We start from the raw sequence: 19,944 nt of genomic DNA, 5'->3' as shown, positions 1-19,944 counted from the left end.
ATCACTTGAGGGAATCCCAATAATCAGAAACACTATATAAAATCCCTCATTCATCCCTTTGGAGGCCCAGGAACTCAATGGTCTTGTGCAGTATGTTGGCTGGTCTTAGGACTGCACTCTTCTTGACAGGGATCTCAGATGTTGATCCTGGAAACTGCTAGAACAACCCTCCCACTTTGGAGGTCACAGCCCCCACAGCCCTAGGTCACAGCCCTAGGCCCCCCTAGGGCCTTCTTTTTCAGTTTGTCCACCACTAATATGTCCAGTTAGTTGACCATTACCAGTTTGTCCAGTCTGTAAACACAACAGGTGCTTCTGTACACTATGCCAACCACGTGGTTAGGATGTTCCTTGTTTCTCTTGCCTGCTAGCACTTGCTTCCACTCACTATTATGTGTGCAGGGTTGTTCTTCCAGAGCTTGCACTAGGAGTCCTGCCTGATATGGTAGACCAGAGCCTCTGCTAATCTTGTACTTAGAGTACTGTCTTTCTTCTGTGCTGTCTTTTAGTCCAGCTTTTTCCAGCCACTAGTAGAAGTTTTCAGTATCATACCATATCTTCTAAGGAGTTCGTGCTTCCATGAGCGATCCTGCTCTTTCTTCTCTTCCTCCTAAGGTTTCGGCTGGCTGAGGTATCCATTAAGCTTGTCATCACTTCATCTTCCAGATCTATTCATGGAGCTTTGTTTTTTCATCCTGAATTGTGGCTCTGACACTCAGTCCTTGGCCTCTTTCCATCTGGTTAATGTACAGTCTCAGGATCCTGGATTGGGGGTGAAATCTTCTGTTTATTGTAAGGAGCTTCCTCATCTTGATGTCTTGTTTGGCCAGCTCATGATGTCAGCAGGGTATCTGATGACCAGCAGGTCTGACAACCTTCTTTCTCCTTGTCACCATCCAACCACAAGTATCCACTTTGAATGACATTTTGATGCCTTGGCTGTAGACAGAGAGAGAGAGAAAGGTTTTATGTGTAGGTCGGTGTGTATTTACACGAGCAGCAGACCTTGGGCAACATTTGCATTAATTTGAAATTTTGTCTACCAGAGTTAAAGTTCAACCAATTACTGAAGAAAAAAATATGTCTGACTCCCGCTGCTAGTTATATTAGTCTCGCGATTATCCACTAATCATTTGTCTGTTTGATGCTGAGCAGGTTCAGGACAGTACTGTGGGCCTTTATCTACTCCACCTGAAAGTTTGCTAATGAGAGCAATGACGGTGAACCAAAACAATGAAACTGAGAGTAGCGGGGCCTAAACAGCAAGCTGGATGCTCCATGAGGCAACATAATTACTGTATTTGTGGCATTGACATATTGATCCTGCGACATTAGACTGTACTGTATATAGACATATGAATAATAAGTCCAGATTAAAACTGTAACCATAGTCCCGTGTTCTATTATAAGCAGGCCAGCAGGATCATTTCTGACTCCTCTCGTGTGTGTACATCTCTGGAAGTAAACACTCATTTGTTCCTTTATCACCCTAATCCATTAATGTGCATCACCTGGACTACATGGAAAGGCAGGGATATTCTTCCACTGATGGCGTGATGAGCATGCTGAAAGTGAGAAGTTTATAGGATGTGTGTGTGTGTGTTTTTGTTTTTGTATTTCTATGGTGCTGAAGGGTTTTACTTTCATACAGAAAGGGCCATTAATCCAAGACAATGTTTCCTACGGGAGACAATAAAACTAACCTTGAGCCGTAACCTCTTGTAGCAGCATCCACTTTACGAAGTGTCTGTACTTTTATAATTGTGGAATTAAGTTGCAGTGTCAGAAAAGGTTTGTTGGGATTTTTAGTGTTGGGATCTTTTGGCCACCGTTAGGCTTTTACTTAGCATATGGTGCAAAGCATTCTCAGCAGATTCTGACAATCATTTACCATTAACCCAGACATCCACATCACTTTGATAATAATATATCTTCTTGGATTAATAAGTAAACAGATGCACGCACACTGGCTACCTCATGCAGTCTCAGAAGCATTTAGTTTTCTATCATAATGCCAACTCCCCACCAGACATCAGGCTGCTAGTTTGTACTTCACATTAGTAATGTAGACTTTTCCTTTTCAGCTTCTCTTTTTCTCAGCTTGCTTTGTGATATCATTTCATTTGATGCGACACGTAGAGAGGTGCTGTTTTAAGTGACAAGAGCTAACTTTTTTTTTTTATCAAAGTGAGGAGCATTTCAGCATGACATTGCTGTACACAAATGATTCCCAACAAGGGACGCTTGTACCTGAATGGAGTGTTCATGGAAACATTGTGGCTCAACTAGTTTGGAAAAAAAAAAAGGGAGAATATATCTTCATACTGAGCTCACTGTAAAAGTGAATGAAATCAGCTGGCAAGTGGGCAGAAGTCAGAATGGTTAAAGTAATGTATAATACATAGATGATATTGCATTGCATAGGTGAAACTGTGAACTAACCAAAAGTGAATAAAAGCAATGCGAAGGATGATTGGAATGAAATCAGCTGATTTTAATAATTGTGGCCTTATGGACTGCAGCCAAGAATTACTGAACATTTTATTTTAATTTAATGAAAAAGACACTGCTGCACAAGTCAACTTCAGAAACGTGACAGAATAAATATACATAATAAAAGTATTGTTAAATTATTTAATACTTTATTGAAATGACAGAACGGGGAAGTTAAGTGACTAATAAGAAATACTATATTTTAAAATAACAAAAACTTAGAATTCCAAGTTAATTCTGGGCACATAAATATCTAAAATGACTACTGAACAGCTACCAAACAAGTAATGGAATCCCAGAGGTACAGGGATACTTGCAGATAAAGCTAGTGCCTCCTAAAGGCCAATCAGAGTCGGCAGGTTCACTTCCTTTAATGCCATTTTTTAAACCTGCAGTTCCATTTGGCTGAAAAGAATTGATGGACCAGTTTGTACGCTGGTCCATTTTCCTCTTGGTTCCATTTACTTTCACACATTTGGGGCAGAAAAAAGAAGTAAGTTCAGGAAGAAGTAAATAGCGTTCGGTATCTATGAACATATCAATATTGCAACAACTACATCAAACAACTGCATAATATGCATTTGTTTACAACTGGTTATCTGGCCAATAAAGGAAGCTAAACTCTCCAGGCAGTGGCTATAAATGCACTTTGCACTTGCAGGTTTCGGTCTGAGAATCCAGATACACCAGGGATGCGTTGACTTTAACTATCGCTCTTACTGTATCTCGAGTTTATGCGTTGTATAATTTGTGCTTATGTACATTTCCCACACCCAGTGGATTTTAACATCCGATATCAGCCAATTATGTACATCCAGTATCGGAAGATTGATAGAAATGTAAGATTATTTTACCCCAGTGTGCTTTATGGGGGAGTTCAGCTAATGTGAGATGATAAAATGTCAAACTGTATCAGAGCTGATAGTGATGACCATGCTGATCAGTGTTGTTCTGGGGCAAATAGTAAAGTGTTAGGGCTGGACTGCTCCCGGGTGTAATACAAAGAGCTTGTGTGCTCTAAACAACACTCTGCATAAATACATTTATCTTAATATGTAGATTCTAATTAAAAATGTTCCGTTTTTCCAGTGTGCTCTTATTCTGCCCCAGTTGATATGGGCGTAACTTAAGTGCTACTGGTTAGTGCCTATCTGGCCACTCTACAAGCTAGTGTCCCCATTTTATTCCACATGCTCTTCTTGGTTTTGCAAGCCAAATGGAGCCAGCCAAGGGATCAATGCACTTTTCCTCCATTTTGTATTCGCGACATCTGCTGCCGGATTCTCAGGACTTTAGTCAGGTCATTTGGCTGGAAAACTAGTTTGTGTCTCCATTGTACACATTGAGGCTCCTGGAAGATCCTCGACATGCCTTAGTTGTATTATTCATTCATTTTCCAAACTACTTCGTGCTCCTGTTCGGCGTCACACGGAGCTGGAGGCCTTACCCCAGCAGGCACTGGGTGGAAGGATGGATACTTTGCTGATGCCCAATCCAATCCAAGTGCATTCTGGCACTGAGTAACCATAAAACACTCTGGTCTGCGAAGGTTTTGTCAGTTTGTGCCGTGTCACCCTTGTAACAAAACAAAGATAGCCTCAAGGTGTTACTGTTGATACCAGATTTATAAAGCAAGGTCAGAAACAGAAGGAACAGAAAACAACAGTCTATAAAAATGATATCAGTATTCATGCTTCCTCTGGCTCAGACTCCAAATATTCACATATCACAGGTTTACAAACAACACCTTTCTTAATCTCATTTGCTTATCTGCCTGCAAAATGCCAGCTTCTCCTGAGCTTTACTCATTTCTGATTTCTTTTATTGTGCATTCAGGATTCATTACTTTAAATTAAGCCCACTGTTTAGGATGAGAAGGACAAACCTCCTGATGTTAACAGAAACAGAATTAAGTTTGATTCTCGGTCTGTCAGCACATCTCTGCAGGTTGAATGTCGTCATCTTCCACTATCGTCACAAGCAAACTCTGTCCGATAAGAAAATCTTCCCCAAATTGGGATTGAGCCCTTTTAAGGTTTTTACAGATGCCTGCTGTGTTACAGTGTTCTTTCCATTTAGTTGGTATTAATTACATATTTTAATGCTTCAAACTCCTGTTGTAACTGTGTGCACGTTGTTTCTATGGCACCAGAAAAGAATTGCAACCATTTACCTGCAGAAAATCTCCTTATATTCAAACCTTTGGAATTAACCTTAATTCCTTAACCTTAATTAATCTTTAACAACTGGAATCACCAAAGTGTAGCTTTAATAGAAGTTACATTTTCCTTCATGCCAAAGGAAAAACATGTTGAACATGTGAAGTTGAAGCTACCTACCTGACATACGGCACCATTCTCCCATCACTCCAAACGTTCCAATCCAAAAATTTACGGTGAAATCCCATTTCTGCCTAAAGAAAATACCTCTGTATTCGAGTGATGTCTCAATTCATGAGTGACGGATGGCTCACTGATGGCCACTCAGAAAGGGTTAGAGGGGTGAAGAGAAGGGTGATGAAGCAGTGTTTACGTGGGCTTTGTGAGCTACTTGCCATTTTCGGACAGTCATCAGTGCCTCTGGGAGGAAAAGAGCAGATCGATCCGAGGCAGGAAATGGACTGTGCTAAATTGAAACAGGCTAAAACATTCTGCTGTAATTATAATTGTGTTCAATTAGCCTTAGCATGATTGCTGAAGGGACCGACCAAGAGGAGCTGGAGCGTGGCAGTTGTTTCTCCACATAGATTGCTCTTCAAGCAGCATGTTTAAAGACACCCAGGTAACAGAGGAAGAAGACTAGATCAGACACTTTTGGCCTTAAGCTCGACAGCATGTCTGTTACTGCAAAACCTACAGGCCAAGCTTCAAATTTCACATCCGTTTCACTTACCACAACTTATCTTTAGTGAGCGAGCAGGAGAGGCACATAAGTTTTGCGGGCGCTGTTTGAGCATTGAGGAGGAGGTTGAAGTTCTCCAGAATGCTGCGGTGTATTGAGAGAGCTGTGGAGCGTGATATTAGGGCCAGCACTTCCCGCCAAGAGGCCAGCAAGCCGTAATGACCCGCAAGCATCACCGGTCCGGCAGTCGTGACACACAGGATCTCTCAGCCGGAACAAGACCTGGAAAAGGAGAGAAGAGTTATAGCTGCTGTCGAGACAGAAATTCATATTAGAAGTGTTTATTTCAAACTATTCTTCATTACAATACCCTCACTGCTTGCATTCAGTGTCATTGTAGGAGAAGGAGTTATCTCAGCACCGGTGTCCTACATTGGAAGAGGTCATACTCTGTTTATTGCCATTTCATATGGGGAAGTGTTAACCTGTGCTAAGTCCTTGATTATTACCAGGCACGTTGCTTCTGAGTGAGGACTACATAATGGTTCCTTACCGTTTTTTTCTTTCTCTACTCTGTTAGAACAAACAAGTGGGTTAGAGTCTCCAATTGATAGCATTACCCACGGGGGCATCACAGATTGATGGTGTATGACGTGCATGAAAACACTTGTACACGATGCCTTTCAATCGACACAACGCGGTGATGCAAGTTTGTTTTACATGATTTTTATGGTAATATTAAAAAAAAATCAAGCCACTGAGCCAGCAGGGCCCCTCACTTAATAAGTAGATGCTCAACTGGAGTTTCCACTGGTGCATGAGAACTTTCCCACGGTTTTTAGTACAGTTCAAATGAAATGAGGAACCTGAACTACTATGAATCTTAATATTTCCTGTTGGCATGGAAGAACCAAGAGCTTCAGAGAGTCAGGCCTAGTGACAGGCTACAAGTACGTAGCTAAATAGAAGCAGCCCGCTGTAACGTATCCTGCTTGACCAATAGAAATAATAAATGTAATAATGTGCCTATTTTTGGCCGTTTTAATAATGTTGCTTTCCCGTAATCCTCAAAACTCTTTACTTTTAAGGCCTTAACAACCGCTGCAGGTTCCAATCCCCGGGTAAAATAAGGCTCCTTCTCAGAAATCTCACATTTTTTCCTTCCCTGCCTTTTCCTCTCCTTTAGTCATAGTACTTATAGAAGCTCCATCTTTCATCTAATAATAAGCTGATCCACCACACAAACCTTGTGAGTGACATAGAGAGTAAACACACCTCAAACAGAACATTTGTCAATTCAGAGGTCAGGCGTTTCAAATTTTCTCGAGCATTAACATAAAAGCTGTTTTCCTGGACAAAAGAAGGGGAGATACCTCATAGATCTGTTTTCTCTTCCAAGGTGTTGATTTTACTGTGGCAATTGGAAGTTCTGTTATTATTTCAGCTGACAGGAAACTCGTGTTTTGATGTTCCCTTCATTGCCCCTTTGCGGTATATCGGATGACAGATGATCAGATTTAATGAAACCGCTGATGATGAAACACTGTACAACAGCATCTGTGTGGAAGGACAAAGGGTTTTTTTTTTGTTTTTTTTTTACTTTCACACCTCCAGGCTCCTACATGTCGAATGCTTTTTAGGGATTCCGCTTCACCCTTATCACACACAAGCGCTCAGTCTACATCCAAGCTGACACTAATGCTCACCTTTAGGATTCATGGTAAAGCATGACACTGAATGAAGCAGCTCACAAAATGTCAACCTACCATTTGCCAATTTAGCTTCTTTATGGACTTGCTGCAGCACTTTAGTGTAGATGTGTTTCCACACTGGCCATAGAGAAGTCAATTACTTTGCTGTAATGAGATCCCCGTCAGTAACCAGAAATCTGCATGTTTACTCACTGGACTGTTTGAAACCCGTCACCCGATATTCTCTAGGAGCAAATAAAATATGGAGGAGGCTAATGTTTCTCTTGACACTGAAAAAATGTTAAGTATTTGGTTTTCAGTGACCCAGGTAGAAAATGTATAATGACCTAATGTTGTTTAAGATGCCTTACTGGAACGTTTACTGTCATTTTACAATAAAAACATCTTTCTCTTCTGCCATATGATTCACTGCACATTTGTGTTCCATATGGACACTATGTGATATAGAAAAAAACTATAGAAAGTCAAAACTATGAGATAATTAGTCAGGTAGGTCCAGATTGGGCCAGTAAAATATGGTAATAAGTTATCATTATACAGCATCAACTTAGTAATATCTTATAATTTTGACTTATTTTATCATAAAATGGATTTATCCTGAGCATTTGCATTTCATACAATTTTCTTTTCCTGACTTTCTGTCTCCAAGCAGAGTGATGGTGTAACAAGTTTTCCCTCTGCAGTGCTCATTATTTGGTTTACATGGCCAAAAGTATTCAGCAGTTTGAACCTTTATGCAAATGCATGTTCCCCCCAAAGACTAATTAGACATTCAGTCTCATTTTCTAATTGCGGAATTAGTTAAGTAGCAGATTTGGGCAGAACACATCTCACACAATCTCTTACTGACTAAAACATGGTACTTAAAGTAGAATCTGTTTGCCGGTTCACAGTATGCATCACATTTCATCACGAATATATTGGGTGATCAGGGGTCATGAATGTCATTCACGTTGTTCTCAACCAAACTCAGAAAACCATTTTCATAGAGCTGTAATTGTGCATTGGGCCACTGTCATATTAAAATAACAAAACTTCCCTAAGCTGTTGGCACTAAGTTGGAAACACACTAAAATGTCAGTGTGCATTAGGATTATTCTTAAATGAACCTATTTCAGATCCCATTTCCAACCCGGGTTTAAAAAAAAAAAAAGCCCCGGTGTGTTGGTTTGCTCATCTCTTAAACAGCCTTCATCATGAATTAATGACTGTGTTGGGAAGTATCCCCCAATCTAAAGGCAGCCGACATTGACACCTGCTGTTCTTCATTGTAATAGTGGACAATTATCTTAACTCATCATCTGTAACAAGCCAATCAAAGCCTACACTAGCTCTTAGTGTCCTGAGTCTGACAGATGAAGTTACATCACATGGATCCTTCTAAAATACATGGGTAAATTGGTTTTTAGTTAAAAAGAAAATAAAAAACAGGCTTTCTGGGTCTGGCACTGTTTAATTCTTACTTGACCCCATTTGAACCTGACTGTGATAACAGTTAATGTAGTAAATCTGCAAGAGCTATATCATGTGAGGCACATTTAGGGCCTCAGTGAGTTTCACTTCTTTAGTTAGTGAAGCATGGACATGAATAAATTCCCCCACCTCACACAAAGTGGCAAAAACGCATCATTTGGATGCATAGAGCTCTATGCACGGGTCATGAATTGGTTCTGTATGGTACTGAGGATAGAATGAAATCCTCTTACAATCCTTACAGCGGTCACATCTGCTTCTGCTCCAAGAGTCGGTGTAACATCTCCTCTTGAAAAGAGATTTGAATACGGATGAGCAACAGAGATGAACAGTGTCCCACAATTCGGTCTGCTTTCACCTCTCTGGTACCTGTCTCCACTCCAAAGCAGTGGTTCCCAATCTTTTTCTTTGTCAGACATGACCACGATGTCATGTCAAACAATTTCAGGTTACTCCATAATATATATCAGTTGCTTTCAGCTTATTTCAACTGTCTACCCATTAGGTTTAGCTAAGCGTTTTAGCTGTTTACCTACTGTGTGACTCCTCTGCTCACTAGTTTTCATGCAACTGAAATAGCAAAACATGGCTTGTGGGTCTTAACTTAATCATTTTGGTGGGAGATGTGCTGATTATCTTTGTCCTATGTTTGTCCTACAGGCATGAGAGGAAAACAGCTAAAGTGGCTTTGTGGTCTAGGAAGACTATTCTCACATGCAAGGGTAACTGGGTTAAAGTGGTGCATAGTAAAAAAGAAAAAAAAAAGACCCCCTGGTGGATCATCGAAGGCTTTCTCTGACCACAGAGAGAACATTAATCCTAGAGTTAGTGTGACTTCTCATAGTCTCATCTCTCTCCCAAATTACTGCAAGAACTCCACCTCCTCTTCTGCCATCTTGTGTTCATTTTAAAAACTTACTTGAGAGGAAGTGGCTAAAATGAGTGTTAACAGCTTATGCCAGGAATTAATGGTGTTATAATGATATAATGCAAATATGTGCCTGAAGCTGAGCCAGTTTACACTGCTTCGTATTCTGCTCCACATCACACTTCACTTCTTCGGCTCTCTCTGAAACAGAGACCAGCTGACTGCTTATAACCTGCCAAGAAGCCATGTTCTTTATTACAGGTGAAATGAGAATCGTCCCAGAACTGATCTCTGACCAGCTGCTCGGGATGATCTTCAACAATATCGTTATAATTTCTTAAAGAAAGAGGAAATTGTGGCTGTAAGGACAAAGGAAAAAAAGGTTTTAACAAACTAAATTTGCCTTCATGAACTTTGTCAGACAAATGATAACATGGACAAATAGATAAAATAACACACAAGTTGATTTGTAATATAATGACACACGTGCTGCATTGGATCAGTGAGTCTAAGTCTTTGAGCCAAGATGAAACATCATCAACCAGTATTTTAAAAAACTTTTTTTGTTTGTCAAACAATACTTAAATAAAGAATTTAACATAAAACAAAGACTTTATTGTTCATATCAATCCAAATGCAAACTATTCGCAGAAAACATAATGATAAGAAAACAGAGAGGTCCAGGTTCAAAACAACTTATATACAACTTACAAGCCATGAGGTGAAGGTGCAGCATCCATTCTTAAGGAAGCAACTGTCTAGTGAAGTGGTGTATGATCCCTGTCTACACACACCACTACATGCAAATCACTGTCATTAAAGCTCAAGATAACCTCAGACTTGATTATCACATTCCTCCAGTGGAACACAACAACTGTACCAGAACTACTAAGACAGATACAACACACTGCTCTTAATGGGCCTTTATTATCAAGAGAAGACGCCGGCAGGTTTTTGGGACGCTTCCAATCTAAATGCAGCCAGGGGAGACCAGAATATCAGGGTACGAATCTATTCAGATGATTCAGTTGATTTATTATCCAACATTAGCATTAGCGCTGCAATATTAATCACAGTTTCTGCTTTCAAAAGGTGATTTACAACATTGTGTTTTGGTTCACTGACTGCTTAGTTGTTGTCAGGAACATTCTCTAAAAACACACTGTTCACGACCTAACAGCAGCGAGACGTACACAGAGGCAAAAAAACAGCAATATTAATGTTACCTTCAAAAATGTCATAATGCAGATTTAAACTACTTGTGCACGTTACACTTGTTTTTTCTTCATTCAGTGAATGCATATAATAAAAGGAGGGAAAGAATTACTATGTAATGGAAGGAGCACTCACATTTAGTGAGTTGTAAAAGTATCACAACACAAATAAAAACACTGAAGTTAAGCGAGAAAAATGTACTAAATGAAGATTGTGTATCATAAGGTTGATTTATAGGGATTGGCATTCAAATTATTGTTTGAGTTTGATGCATTTCAAATCAATTATGCACATAATCGTGATGTAAATCCTGCAGGTAGAACTTTGGGAAGACAGCCTCATCCCGCATAATGGGCTCAGAATTTTCCTGTTCAACCAAGTAAAATAACGCCACTCTAGGCTTTGTTTTGCTGAGTCAGCGGCTGTCATATCTCCCACCTGCCCGTGTGCTCCGTGTATGGCACGTGGGAAAAGTTTCTTAAGATTAGTTCCTCAACTCTATGAGACAATAAATAAAGCAGAAAATACATTTATTTGAAAAGTATTGAACCACAGTGAATTATTTCAATAATTAAATATTTATGCACATCCCTATTACTTTGTAAATCAACCTTAACACTGTGCATTTTTCTACTTGAGTAAATAAATAAACTCTGTAACACTCAAACACTGCTTTCATGCCTTTACGTAAAATGTAATTTTATTCTTAACAAACCCTGATTTGAAAGCCTAACTTGAACACAGGCCCTTTGAATACCAGGCTTTATAGACTCATAAGGACAAAAGCCATTAAAACTACTTGTCAAAAATCTTTATTTAAAAAAAAAAGAAAAAAAAAGGGACATACGATGTTTCATTCATGGAAATCAGTGACGTGATGAACAGCATGCTTCCTCTTTATTACTTTAGCAGACCTCTATCTGACATGGCAACACAAGATTATTTTGTCTGTATGTGATGCATCATTAACCAAAGTAACTACAGGTTTTCAGAGGGTTTCCAAGTTAAAATTGTGGTGTTTACATCAACACAACCTCAGAAATTACTGTTACCAGATTGACACCATGTTTAACTCCGAAAAGAACACAACCTTGAAAATAAATTTTTTAAAAATTGTTATTTTCCAGGACCCGTTGGTCCATGCAGGGCTGTTGAAGAGTCTTTCATGCTAACGCTAACAAAAACAATCTCTGCTGTTGTGACAGTGTCGCAGAATGAATCTGTGTAGTCCAGGCATGACGTGGTGAGGTTCGCTCTAAAAACTATTGCGTGCCTCTGTGGATCGATGCTGCAGGGCCAGCTTACCGTAGCCGCCTCTAGCCGGGTCGTAGTCCTGTCTGTACTCATCTCTCACCTACACGGGAAACAAAAATACAGCCCGAGGGCACAGTTAACATTGCACAAATAAAGAAGTACTTCATTTAGATTATGAAATAATAGAAATGTCAAACAACTAGTGACATTTGCTTTTTAGTTACTTTACCATGGAAACCTGAATTGTGTTTTAACCAACCACCAGCAATTATTTAATCTAATTTCAAGTGCCTGTTAATTACCTACTGCCACAAACAGTTACTTGCATTGTAACAATGCAAGTAGGAGGCGAAGAGAAAACCCCCCTACTCTTCCTTTATTTTAGCACAGCTGACCAATCCCAAATGATAAAGGCTAAATGTTCTGTGCTTTTATGGCACCTTCTGCCTCATCAGCACCCACAGCAATTTAAAGTGTTTTTTTCTCATTAAGTCTCTCTCGAGATAGAGTTTTTGGGTATATAGAGCAAATCTAACATTGTGGCAATAATCCGCTGCTTAGTCCAATATTTATTGTTCCTTAGTTCCATTGTTTGAGGAAAGCTCCGTGTTTACCAAAGGACCACAATTGGGCTTGATTATGTATGTTTTATTTGTTAGCGGCATATTTTATACTTTCATTTTTCAAATGCCATACTATAGTAATGCTGTCCCTCCAAAGGCCATGGTTAATCATGCATAATTTACTTTGTAAGTTGTATGACTTTCGAAATATCATACGGGTGTATTAAAATGTCATGATATAGTGTATTGATTTTTTTAATGCCATTTCAGTCATTTTTCAAATGTCATCGTATGCTGAATTTTATACTGTTTACAGAAATGCTGTATTGCTAAAAATCCTCAGCCTTTTCAATACGTACAAGGAAACATCAGAAGACCCTGAACACGATTATGAGACAACCGCCTAGATGGACACGTGGTTTAGAATCAAATATACTAAACCTTGACCCACCACCTTAAACTACAGTAACAGCTGGGACAGAAACATCAGGCACGGGTAAAACTACTAGTTGTCCATTCCCTATTTCAGAGGGAAACCCTGTAATATGATTTACACCTGTATGTTTTATGTTGTACAATCTGACTGGTCAAGACTGCATTTAAGGTAAGAATATAACATACTGCATTATAAAATTACAAATTAACTTTTGGAGTGAAGCTGCTTTATGCAATTTGAATAAGATTATACAAAAACCAGCATTCAACTAACAGAGAGCGAAAAATGCTTTAGAAGGACTGGATATAAAAACATAAATTGAAAATATATATATATTTCAAAAATTATTAAAGTTTCAGATTATAGTCCAAATAGTCCTGGATTTAATGAGGCAAATTATTATATTAATAATGAGTTTTTAAAAAAATCTAAGCAATAGCTCAGTCAACAGTAATGTCTTTGTTTAAGCAACAAAACGAACAGGCCTAGCTGGCTGAGATCCAGTTTAAAACTTAAATCAGTGAGTTCCTTAAGGACTAGCTAGGTGAGCTGTAAGATTAGTTAAGTTTTCCATATTTAACGGAATTTTTTTCAGTTTACTCGGTATCCTTACCTGTCCTCCAGATTTGCCACGGCCATACTGCCGTCCCTCCTTGAAGCCAGCATCCCAATCTGTTCTGATGATCCGGTCGTCAAGCCGCGTGCCATTGACGAAGCGCATGGCATTTTCTGCATCTCCACGAGTGTAATATCTGGGGCAGGCAGGATTAAGGCTTCTAAACTCGCACAACTCACACTCTTCATACAATAGTGGTAAAAATGAGCACATGGCGAAACTAGATTTGTTGTATAGGTGAATGCAGGGGTTTTTAACACTAAAACTTTTTTTTTTTATTTGGGTTTTATGATCAAAAGGATACTCTACAAAGCAAAATCCACAGGCTGTCTTCTTGATTTTATCCAGCCCAATGACGATGCGCTTGACATCTCCACATTTTGAAAAGAGCTCATGTACCTGCTCATCCGTTACAAAAATAGCAGAAAAAAATAAGAAATGTGTCAATTTTAGGACATTTTAATCAAGTCATCGAGATTCTCTCGCAAAAACACTAATACAAATTTACCACTAATAAAGTAAAAACAAATTGATTTGGATTATATCATGCTTTTAAACTTATCCACCAGAAATGCTCGTATTTTAAATGAAGAATAAAACCTTGTAGGAACTCAAAAATAGATTTTTATCTCCATTTTAGGAGTGCCATTTAAATAACGAAATCACTATAATGAGGAATAAATCAATTTTTAAAGAATGTGGCAAAGGGCTTTAACTAAATATGTACTCGGTAATGATGGCAGTGTATCCTACCTGCTCCTCGGTGGTGTAGAAAGAGAGGTTTCCCACATATAAAGTGTTGCTCTGCTTCAGCAGCTTCTCCTGCTCATAGCGGTTGCCCTGAAAACACAAGCAACATTGCAAATATGAGTGAACTCTGCTCTCAGGAAGCGGAAAAACTGGTCTGTGTAAAGTTTTCCCATCATAGCTTGCAGTGGTAGTTCATAGCTTTTGAAGCAGATATTTTTTATCTGAACTAAAATGTATTTAATGTTTTGATGCAACTTCATCAACGTTATTTTAACAGTGTAACATTACTGTTTACTACATGAAATGTAAATGCAGACTCTTCAGTCAACACTCTAAACTAATTGGAAAATTTTAAATCAAGTGACAAAAATCTCATTGTTTCTTGGACATAAAGACTGTTTTCTCAGGAGTCACTGCAAACTTATTTTGGGTTTTTTTATCTAGAACATCCTAATGAGAACGTTTCTCCATGTCCTCGCCTTTTATAAATAAACGGCTAATAGGCAAAATGAACAATTCGTTGCCAGATTAATTTATAATGAAATTCGTTATTGTTTTTTAGAAGTTAATGTTAGCAGAATGTGGACCCCAGGAAGCGTCAAGGCAAATGAATGCTCAGGATCATAAGAGATATCGGCCAAATCCCAACATCAACATCCAGCTATGGCTTGGAGGTCTAGGAACATACTCACACAACAGACAAAAGTAGTAGTAACCGGCAAAAAACATAGTTATCCGAGAGTTTTGGGCTTTATCGAGTGGCTACCTTCAGTTACCATGAAGCGAACTGTTAACTAAAACCTTTAACTTTTGAATTTGAACAAACGGAAATCTAGCTAAACGTGGCCAGTTAACGTTAGCCGCAATAGCAAAGATTAGATAGGACCATCACACAACATCAAATGTACATTTTAAATCACGTAGCCAAGTTCAACATTCTAAAAAAAAATTTTTATGTTTTTTTTATTAAGGTTACACAGAAATAAATGAATCAAATGAAGCAGAATGAGGTCTCCATCCTTTGCTAAGATCTTAAACAACGACAAAGATATATCTCAGACGATGCGTTAATTGAGAATATTCGCACACATAACTCACCTTAAAATGCTGATCTCTGTATTGACTAATATCAATGTAAGAATCACTATTTAAAGCGTTTAGTTTCACAGACATTGTAAAGATAAATAAGATATGCGACCGTCTGCACTTGTTCAATTCTTGTGCCGGATTTCCGGTTCATATGTGCGTCTGCTTAAAAACTCCGAGTGGAACAATCTATGGGAAGAATTTCTACAGATGCATCTACTGATTAGCGCCCCCAGTCTGTTAATATACTGTTTCAGTATGTTGTAATTTTGTTTGGTGAACAAATACATTAAATAAGAAAATTAAATACAATATGTCATGTGTTTTGAGACTTCACTCTGTTCTGATGAAGATAAGAGCAAGATCTTGCTATATTAAATTACCAATGATAAACAAAAACAGTCTTCTTGATGTTGACCATTTTAAAACATAAATTTTAGGTTTTACAGCCCAGAAATACAACCTTAGTGCGCCAATGATCACCAAGCACAACTTTAATCTTAATCATTTACTAATGATTATTTAAATGTTTGAACTGTGGCACCAGTACACACAATATGTCAAATACTCATTTAAATTTCTATAGATCCCCTGTGAAGACCGCTAATGCAATAATTACATTCAAGAGGAAAAAAACTTGACTGAAAAAGAAAGAACAGAGTAGCATGTTCGTAACCTAAATGGAGTAAGTGTCCAGCTACCTCTGTAATCATGGCATGTTAAACTGGCCAAAGTCACATGACTATTGAAACTGAAAGTTGTGCGATGTGGTGAAACATGACTGGCTGCTTCATTTTGTGTCACTGCTGGCTAAACGGATACTTGCTTGACGTTCCATTTGATCTTGCATCTTTGATTTTTTTCTGATATATTTATGTTTTTTTGTTATTAAAATTTTAACTAATATATATTTTAATATATTTTTAGATATTATATTCGTTTTACTAGACTTATGTCTGACTCTAATCATGACCACTCACAGTATTTGCCCTTAATAGCATGTCAGCTGAGAAATTATTACTGTACATAATCAGGAAGAATGCAATTATTATACCTCAGTGCATAAATCACAGGTCTATAATAAATGCAAAAAAAAAAGCAAGGCCAAAAAACAAAGCTGTAAAAACATGTTTTCTTTTCCTGCAAAACAACAGGAAAGGATTCCGTAAGGTCAAAATTTTATTATGAGAATCCAAACATTGTGAACAAAAACATGTGTACTAATCTGTCACCTGGCTGATGTCTGACTAAATTAGCAACTCAAAATACTGTAAAACCATTGATAAGCAAGTTCTCTCATCTCAACAATCACAAACAATGAAAAATAAACTTTAGATGAAACGGCAGGACATGGCATCATCATCAGCCCCTGGTAAATGAATGGTCTTACCTGCTGAATGTGAATTCTACTAATGTTTGACAAAGACAGTCAGTTCTTGTATCGTATAATAAGTTCAGTCCAATAAAACAGAGTGTGCTAACTAAAGCTTTTAAAAGGAGGACAGTGGCCCTGCTGGAGCGGGTTGACAACTCTACTCCCAGATTTGCCACATACTCTTCATCAGAGGTCAGCTGATCTCCACCTAATGCCGCTTCTCGTCCTGGAACCTGAAAGGAAAAATCACAGTAAGCCTACACTAAACATTAATGTCATAAAATGTCAGCAAAGGTTTTGGTTTTAAGATGTTAATCCTTTTTATTTTGTATTTCTTCTTTGACCAGTTACTTCCACTAAGAGCTGAGTGTCTTTTGAAAATTGATACTGATACAATGTGTTTCAGTTTCAGGACTAATACCAAGGCAGTTCATTTCTCACTTCCTGTCACCTGCAGCTCTTCATCTTACAGCTGTGTAGAACTTATTGCAGGGCTGCAGTATTTTTTATTATGGATTAATTTGGATATTTTCTCAATGGACTGAATGGTGAGAAATACTTGTTCAGAATCCAAAGAGGCCCCATACAACCAACAGAGCAAATCGACACTGTTAAGAGGGAACACTGGTCTAATTTTGGCGTGAAAACGGTCTTGGATTTTCAAAGAAGTTGGCAATTTGTTTCCGATTAACCATTTTGTTCTTATCTAAATTTAGAACAAAAATTGACCATTCTAAAACTCAAGTTTTGTATACATAAACATCTTGTAACCACATGTATAATCTAACCACAGGTGTCGTATAAATGTAGGTTTTAAAAGTACATTTCCGTTTAATTGTAGTAAATGGCATATTAAACATACCTCAGATTCATACTTGAGGGAGTAAATTCGATAACTTACGCCTCTGAAGTTTTATTCCTCGTCATCTGTCCATCAAAGGTCGGATCTCCTCTCGATGCTGAGCAGCTCCACCTCGAAGATGAGCGTTGCTCCGCCAGGAATCTTCGGGGGAGCTCCGCGGTCTCCGTAGCCCAGCTCGGCGGGGATGACCAGCTTCCTCTTCTCGCCTTCACACATACCCAGCAGGCCCTGGTCCCAGCCTTTGATCACCTGCCCGGTGCCCAGGGTGAAGGTGAAGGGCCTGTCGCGGGGAATGCTGCTGTCGAACTCCGTGCCGTCCTCCAGTTTTCCCGTGTAGTGCATGTTCAGCACGTCCCCTTTGCGGGACTTGATGGGGCAGTTGTCCACTCGCTTCTTGATGCCGATCTGCAGCTTTTTCTTGTCGACTCCGCTCACCGCCGCCGGGCTCAGCGAGAGAACCGCCACCGCGAACAACACGAACACGCGCATAGCTGCAGCCCGCTCAGAGCGTCAACGTGTTCAACGGTTTGGTTTGGACGAGACTTGATTTAACGCTCCGAGGGGCAGATTTTGGCGATGAGGGAAACGAGCAGGGAAATCTTTTACCATAAGCGGATGTACGTACGACGCCACCGGATGGAGTTTACGGGCTGGTGTTACTACTAAATACGTCCGGAAAAACAGTTCCGAGACGGAAGTTGGTTCCAGACTCATACTGAGTGGTGGCGCTGGGGGCTCAAGCACAGAGATACCCCTTTCAATTTTTGATATCTACATATTTATATGTATTCAATACCATAATAAACTCTATCGGTAGAGCTAAAACTTTTTGCTCTCCTGGAGCCACTGTCAGGGACACAGCAGAGAAAACTCCCAACCTCCTAGAAAAACGTCCTACAGCAACAAAAGTCGTGATATACGTTGGCACAAATGTCAGCAAACGCCATCAATCCGAGCTCCTGAAACACGCTGGGTCAAGCTCTTATGGATTTACATTTTTCACCCAGGGAATTTTATTATTTTAATGAATGTCATGATCTTAACTACACGGTCAATAGAGACTATATCTGTTCCCCGACCACCTAAACTATTTAAACCAAGTATGAACAAAAGGGGAGTTAATCATAATGACCTAATAAAAGTTAAGGCTACTAGTCATACAGACCCAAAACCCAAAACAATTAAATGTGGATTATTAAATATCAGATCTTGTCTAAATCCCTGGTGACTTGATAAATGATCATCAAATTGGTTTATTCTGTCAAAGTGAAACTTGGTTTCATCAGGAAGACTATGTCAGTCTAAACGAGTCATTAAAGTCATTGTGGTGGGTGACTTGAACATTCTCGTAGATCCTGACAGTAACTGCCTCAACACTGCATTTAATCTATTAGAGTCAATTGTTATTTTTTCAAAATCTAAATAAAGCCACTTACTGCTTTAGTCAAGTCCTAGACTTTGTCCTTAAATGAAATTAATAATTTAACAGTATTTGCTCATAATTGTGTTTTGTCTGACTATTTTCTTATAACATTTGAATTTACAATAATGGACTACACAACATTTAGAAAGCAGCCTCAGTGCGTATGATACTAGGTACTGTTGCCCCTCTAAAAAAGAATACGAGGAGAAGGCCCCCATGGTACAATTTACAAATGCACAGCTTAAAGCAAGCATCACGAATGTTGCAAAGGAAGTGCAGTCCCATTACTTTAGAAGAATCCCCTTTAGCCTGGAAAAGCAGTTTAATAGTTTATTAAAAAAAGCCCACCATGACGCCAGAACAGCATATTATTCATCATTAATAGAGGAAAACACTGTAGCCAGGCTGACCATGAGCCATAGTTCTGCTGAGCCTAGTATTCCATTAACTGTGAGCAGCAATGACTTCATGACCTTCTTTATGAATGAAATTGTAGCTATTAGAGAAAAAACTCACCAGATCCTCCCCCCAAATATTACAGATAGATCTTCATGTACAACAGTTCTAGAATCATCAATAAGACCCCAATACCTCTTAGACTGCTTTTTACCCATAGACCCTACTGAGCTAACTTCAAATATTGCTCCTTCAAAACAAACATGTCTTTTAGACCCTGTCCCAACCAAATTGCCTAAAGATGTGTAACTTTTAATAGACACATTCATATGAGATATGATCAATCAATCTTTAGTAACTGGTTATGTACCAAAGGCCTATAAAGTTGCTGTAATCAAACCTCTACTTAAAAAAACGCTGTCTTGATCCAGGTGATTATCCCAATCATAGACCGATAGACCGATATCCAATCTCCCGTTTATTTCTAAAATCCTTGAAAAAGTAGTTCCAAAGCAATTATGTGACCCCCTGTACAGGAATAACCTGTCTGAAAATTTCCATTCGGGGTTTAGAGTGCATCA

General features: G+C 38.8%; 2 protein-coding genes across 2 annotated transcripts; both read right to left on the bottom strand.

Moving 5' to 3' along the window:
• Positions 1–9,980: 9,980 nt before the first annotated feature.
• Positions 9,981–16,329, bottom strand: ncbp2 (nuclear cap binding protein subunit 2). The gene is made up of 5 exons (XM_067514008.1): positions 15,320–16,329; positions 14,225–14,311; positions 13,776–13,870; positions 13,469–13,607; positions 9,981–11,956 (listed from the first exon to the last, which is right to left on the bottom strand). Exons 1-5 carry the CDS (start codon positions 15,392–15,394, stop codon positions 11,858–11,860), a joined length of 495 nt encoding a protein of 164 aa, XP_067370109.1. The 5' UTR covers positions 15,395–16,329; the 3' UTR covers positions 9,981–11,857.
• Positions 16,330–16,473: 144 nt separating this feature from the next.
• On the bottom strand, positions 16,474–18,194 carry fkbp2 (FKBP prolyl isomerase 2). Its single transcript, XM_067514009.1, has 2 exons — positions 17,584–18,194; positions 16,474–16,915 (listed from the first exon to the last, which is right to left on the bottom strand). Exon 1 carries the CDS (start codon positions 18,031–18,033, stop codon positions 17,617–17,619), a length of 417 nt encoding a protein of 138 aa, XP_067370110.1. The 5' UTR covers positions 18,034–18,194; the 3' UTR covers positions 16,474–16,915; positions 17,584–17,616.
• Positions 18,195–19,944: the final 1,750 nt, after the last annotated feature.

The sequence above is a fragment of the Channa argus genome, chromosome 8 (assembly GCF_033026475.1).
Source record: "Channa argus isolate prfri chromosome 8, Channa argus male v1.0, whole genome shotgun sequence".
Taxonomy (NCBI): domain Eukaryota; kingdom Metazoa; phylum Chordata; class Actinopteri; order Anabantiformes; family Channidae; genus Channa; species Channa argus.
This window is presented reverse-complemented; position numbering and strand designations above follow the sequence as displayed.